The 6,233-nt window shown below is 48.6% G+C and overlaps 1 protein-coding gene across 1 annotated transcript; it reads left to right on the top strand.

Annotated features, from left to right (window-relative positions):
- Positions 1-1,679: 1,679 nt before the first annotated feature.
- Positions 1,680-2,048, top strand: GUITHDRAFT_146504 (hypothetical protein; the record flags this gene model as incomplete). Its single annotated transcript, XM_005822318.1, has 1 exon — positions 1,680-2,048. One exon carries the CDS (start codon positions 1,680-1,682, stop codon positions 2,046-2,048), a length of 369 nt encoding a protein of 122 aa, XP_005822375.1.
- Positions 2,049-6,233: the final 4,185 nt, after the last annotated feature.

Here is a 6,233-nt window from a genome sequence, read left to right as displayed (position 1 = left end):
TCTTACACACACGGCCCTTGTAAAGCAGCGGTAACGTGACCATCTCAGCATCCTCGTGACCTCCCCGCATGAGACTGTCTAGGGTGCGCCACAAGTCCCTGCAGGCCGTGCGGGGATATTAGGTAAGCTAATGTGTTTTTTTTATCTTCAAACTTCAAATTTATTCTCAAGAATAGAAATTTTGAGCAACATTTTCCAGTACTCTGCCTTTTGCGAGCGATCTTACGCCATGGTCACAGGACCATTCCACTGTTCTCTGGAGTTTTCGACTGGATAACCATTCCTTGAAAAAGATTATTTTCATTTCTGAAAGGAGATCTTTTCCGTCTTAAACCAGTTGACGGACCTCCCAGGGCATGCAGGAGCCATGCCCTGTCCAAGGCAATGTAGAAAGAATTTAAATCAACACTGCCAGAAATATTCAAATATTCTGAAGCAATTTCAATGTTTCTTTCAAATAAATGAGCACCTCTGCTTCTACCACCTACCCCTGTTCGACCCTCCTGTGTACGTGTACTTTCCACCCACTCCAACATCGACGATGATGCGATTGAGTGTCAATGTGATAGGCCAAAGGTGCTACCCTGCCGATTCTTAGTTTTATCGATACACTTTTTGCACATTCCCCGACTCTGATAGTAATTATCGAAAAAGCATCTTTTGCAATTACTTCTAGATCCTTCCATCCATTTTTCAAGACCCCCTTTGCGCAAATGTCATGAACTCGTATTGGCACTCACATGGAGGGGTAGGGTGGTCATCGCCCCACCTAAAGAATCAAACCTCTTCAAAACATGTACCGGTACTTTTCGGGACAAAAGGGGGTCATGCTAACCCATCAATAGCTACCAGATCGTCCAGTACCCACCTTATTTCCAGAATTCCCAGCAGTACCCACCACTTCTACCATGTCAGCCATCAGGGTGGTCGTTAGAAGGGGGTAGGGTAACTCCCTACCCCTCCTTCCTACATTTCGCCTCCTTGCTATCCGACATAAGACCTCACCTGCTTGCTCCTTCTGCACCTGCACCTGCATATCTCCTTTCTGTGCTTTGTACCTCCCATCTCCTCCTCCTCCTCCTCCTCCTCCTCCTCCTCCTCCTCCTCCTTCTCCTCCTCCTCCTCCTCCAACTCTCTACCACCACTCAGTATCAACTTGCTCGTCCTGATTCGTTGACCTGCTCTCTTGGTTCGATCAGCTCCTGAACGACTCATCAGAAGAAACAGATTGAACAGTGGTCTGTCATCTACAATCTCTGTCGCCCAGTTCATTATTCCACAGGCAACTCCTGCAAAATTCTCTTGCAGTGTTAGTAGTTCACTCATCCACAAGTTACTTCATGCGCTGAGAGTTGAGCTGTACTCGATCTTTGTTTCGGCCTAGGAGGCATGGCTTGCCTTGCTTCTGATGACCAGTGCAATCGGAAGAGGCTCAGAGAAAAGGAAGTTTCTTCTCTAGAGATCAAGCACATGGCTTCTGTGCACTTCGACTCGTGCATCATAAAGGACTCGGACATTCCTTTCCGCCGACAACCCATGGACTCTTGCAACTCCACGTACGAGCACCTGATAGCGAGCAGCCCGCGCATGACCTGCATCTACACGGGCCATCAGGACTGCATGGCCTCTCTCCAATCAACCACAAGGTCTATCGGCCTCGACAGCTTCGAAACTCGGATATGGCGAGGATGGCGAAAGACCGCTGGTACAAGTACCCGTTCTGGACTGACTCCATTAACTCGACGGTGTCCATGGTGAACCGAACTCCGTCGACATCCTTCTCTAAGCATTCGGTGAACGACAGCATGGACAGTCTCAACGGGGGGCAGTGGATGAGCTCGTGGCCGATCCTCCACCCCAGGGAGGAGAGGCATACGTCGACCCTTGCGCGGCAGGTGAAGTCCTTCACACCCGGAACGTGCTTGTTCATCGACGGGCTGCGAATGAGCAAGCGAAAGAAAGTGGAGATGGGAGAGGAGGACGATTCTGCGTTGACCCTGGGCCCTGGAATCCCCAAATTGCAAACGTACGTTTGCGACACTGTATAGATGTAGTTACCTTGATAGTTAGGCTTGATACCTTGCTGTACTTGTCTTACCTGTTTTGCTTACAATGAAGAAAAGTATTCTTTCAAAGAGATGTGTTCGATCTTCTTGCATGTTTGAACATGCCAACGTTTTGATGCTCTCACTCGACGAAGGTTGCTACACTTAGTCTCCTGGATGTGATAATTGATTGATCACATACAACGACAAGGATGTTTCATTCCTACAATGACAAAACTGAACGTTTGTCTCCAAAGAATCATTTTGATCGTAGAACAACACTCACCAAATTGTCAAACATCTGAATCAGGATGAGCTAGAGGTTTCTTAGTGTGTACGCAACAGGTCTCATCTGAGTGTGCCAGCCAGGAGAGCATCGCCACGTCCAAGTTGATGTGAGACTTGTTCCACAACCGCCGGTAGATCTGCTCGTTACCTCACCAACTCTTTCACATCAGTCCCCTCATACGTTATCTTGCTACTGCTGATACATAAACAAAGCTAGCTTCATTCTTCATTCTTCCAAGTTCACCTTGCTACGTTGTGGAACAAGTCTCACATCACAAGTGATATCTGCTCTTTCACTCTCTGTCTGTCTCTGTCTCTGTCTGTCCGGCTCCAATTCTGTCTCTGTCTCTCTTTGTCTGTGTGTCTATTTCTCTTTCTCTCTGTCTCTCCCTCTCTTCCTCTCTTCCTGTCTGTCTGTCTGTCTGTCTGTCTGTCTGTCTCTTCCTCCGTCTCTCTCCGTCTCTTTCTGTTTCTATCTCTCTTTGTCTCTGTCTCTGTCCCTGTCTCTATTTCTCTCTCGCTCCCTCGCTCCCACGCTCCCTCTCTCTCGCTCCTCCAAGGGCACCTCGAAGGCTGATAGCATTTTCCGCGACCATGTTGAAAAGAGTGGAATGGACAGGAAAGAAATCTGCTATCAAGGCTTCACCTGATCTCAGCGCTTGTAGGTTTGGAGGACAGGAGGTATTTGCTGATCAAAGATTGAACAAGCTGTCGTTCGGCAATGTTCGCAAGGCATTCTTCGTTTCGGCAATGTTTCAGTTTTACAAATAGACCCACAAACGAAGGGTAGGAATTGTCGAAGCAAGAAGTCACATCCACTGATCATCAGAGTGTCGAGTGAAAATCACCAACGCCTTGTCTTCCTCCCTAACTTTCGTCTTTCTCAGATTTGTTGCAGATGCGTACAAACAATGCCCAGGACGCGGACATCAGCAAAACAAGTATAGATGTATAGATGGCTTCTACACTACAAACGAAGAGGAAGATGAACAGAAGGTGGTGGAGGAGGAGGAGGAGGAGGAGGAGCGAGAGCGAGAGCAAGAGCAACAATCGTTGTGGCAGCAAACTTGAAATGCAAACCAAGATAACTAGCGAGTAGCAAGCTCCTACATATAAACAATGCCTCGAGTAGTCTTGTTTATTGTACACAGCAAACGAACAACGTTTATGTGAATTCCACCTCATTTTCCTTCAGGTCGTGAGAGTGAACAACAACATATACACATCAGTGATATCCAATCGTGTCACCCTCACGTCTTTTGCCCACCCCACTTCCTGTCTCAACAAACGACTACTTCTTGCCAGAAAAAGAAATCTTTCAACATACAGCAACTTGCTCACAACATAATATCGCGTGTCAACCATAGGCAGGACAACGAAACGAAACAACAAAGAGACAGAAACCTGACAAATCACAACACCTCCAGGCTCCTGCGAATTCAGATGTGTATGTTCTTGTCGGTGTTCGCGTGCATTTTCCAGCAATGGCATGCACGTTTGAATCGCTTGCTGTGCATTCTCTCTGCCGCTGTACTGACTACCAGTCTACCTCACTAAAACAATTAAAGTTTACTCGCTTCTCTTTTGCCCCTGCCACTCCCCTCCTCAGTAGCCTTCGGATATCATCACAATGGTTTTATCTTGGTGTCTCTTTCTACTGTCTTGTTTGATATCGCGTGTCCACGTACAAATGTGTTTTCGGCCGTCTGCGGCATATCTCTCATTCACTACTTACAGCTATGCCCTCCCGCTTCCTCCGATCAACGTCTTTCAAGCTGCTTCTCTCATCTCTGACTTGCTGTTGCAAAGACAATCCTCAGCTTCTTCCCTCCTCGCGTCTCCTCTCTCGCTCTCCCTCGCCATGTTCATTCGCCCGCGTTCCCTTGTCGCAAACAGGGTTTTGGGTTAAAAAAGGCAAAAAAAAAAGCTCTAAGATCTGAAGGGATCTGAAAAATGAGGTGGGTGGGGTAGTACGGATATGTCGGGTGGGTATGTGTGTCACGGGATTCTTTTTACGGCCCTTCGAACTCAAAAGTCATCCATTGCCGTCAGCAGAGTTCTTACTACACAGGTTCCACAACTGAGCCCACCCCTCAGTTTTGTACCATTCGGCCACCAAGTACCCCTGATACAGCGGAGTTCAAACTTTGAAAGAGTTGTCCCTTGATGCGAAAGGTCAGGACGGTTGAAGGATGGGGTCGTCACGGCGATTTCGGGGCTCCAACCCCTTCACCTGCAGGGCTTTAAAATAGTTTTGAACGTCACCTGCTTGTACCGGCGAATCACGATCCGCACCCTTTAAAACCTCAACTTTTAAAATGTAAAATGCAAGGGTCCCACCCCACCCCCTTTTTCCCAGGTTTCCTTTTTTTTCTTTCCTTTAGAAGTCTCCAGTCGTCGTAATGATAACCACCCACCCCTAGTAAGCATTTGTACCCGTTCGTGCATTTATCTACCCGAGTACCACCCACCCTGTTTAACACCTCGTTCTTTATCACCCACCCTCGCTCTCCACCACCCCGGTCTTCATCACCCTCGTCTTTATCAATCACTCTCTCTCTTCATCACCCCCTCTTACAGATTACCCACCCTCTCCATTCATCGCCCCCGTCTTCATCACCCACCCTCCCTCTTCATCACCCCCTTCATCACGCCCGTGCCCTTAAAATGTTTTAGAAAGGGCACTGAATGAAGAGAGATCCGCGGCCTCTGCGACTCACCACCCCTCCATTATCGCTTGATATCACCCCACCCCACATGTATATTTCCTCCTCTTCTCATCTCTTCCCAGGAGCCTCAGAAAGGCGATGCGTAAGTTTCCACCCTACCCACCCTACCCATAACCTACCCATAACCTACCCCACCCCACCTCTTCCACCCACCCACATCATCAATATCCTGGACACCCCGGCCCCGAGCTCGTGAGCTTACAAATCTCCTGTACCCCACCCCACGACTCACTGATCTTTGAACTTCACTCAGACCCCACCTTGTCGACTGGACAAACAAGTACCCCTGCATTCGACCGATATTCACTCTAAAACTACCGGGTAGTTCCAGATTTCTACTTTCCTACCAGTCATAAAACCCATGATCCCGATATCAACAATACCACCCCCACCCCCATTTTCCTTTAATGATTTTTTAATGTACATTTCCAGGCAAAGAATGGGAACAACTCTACTACCCCGTTCTCGACCCTTTACTACCCACCCAAAGAATGACTACCCATGTACTAATGACCCCACCCACCCGTCCAGTACTATCGTCCATTGGGCCCCACAGAATCATTTGTTCCTCCCCATGTACACAAACGTTTCCTGCTTCCATGCCCTTCCCGCTCCGACTATCCCCCCTGCTCGCACGCGCTGCTGTCAAGGACCCATCCTTTCTCTATGTTTCCTTCTTCCCTTCATCTTGCGTCGTGCCTGCCATTGTGTTGTGCACTCGTGTTTTCGTAGGAGGAAAGAGGTTGTATCCCAATAATCAACTTCCGTTGTTTCCGCATGATAGACTGTTGCCGATGCTTGTACGCATTGATCGATTCATGACCTACATCGACTGCCTTGTTCTTGTTTCTTGTGACTCGCCATGAATCTGTTGCATTCTTGCCCGTTTTGAGATCCTCGACCACTGCTCTGAATGACATGAGGACTGATGCTTCGGCATACGTACCCTCCCGGAAATCACAAAACCTGCTTCCTCCTCTACCCCTCCCAAACTGCCTACTGATCGCAGCACTCGTCCTCCTCCGACTGGCATGCTCCATCACTTCCCGTCTCTGCTGCATCCCTCCCCTTTCGCCTCCACGGGACTTCAGCCTTGCATACTCGCGCGCCAAATCCAGCGAGCGATGACCAGCGACTTACACGTGCGCGCAGTGAGTCATCGGAGGAGGAG

Source organism: Guillardia theta (genome assembly GCF_000315625.1).
Source record: "Guillardia theta CCMP2712 unplaced genomic scaffold GUITHscaffold_127, whole genome shotgun sequence".
NCBI classification, from domain to species: Eukaryota; class Cryptophyceae; order Pyrenomonadales; family Geminigeraceae; genus Guillardia; species Guillardia theta.
Note: the sequence above shows the minus strand (reverse complement) of the source record. Positions and strands in the feature narration are given on the sequence as shown.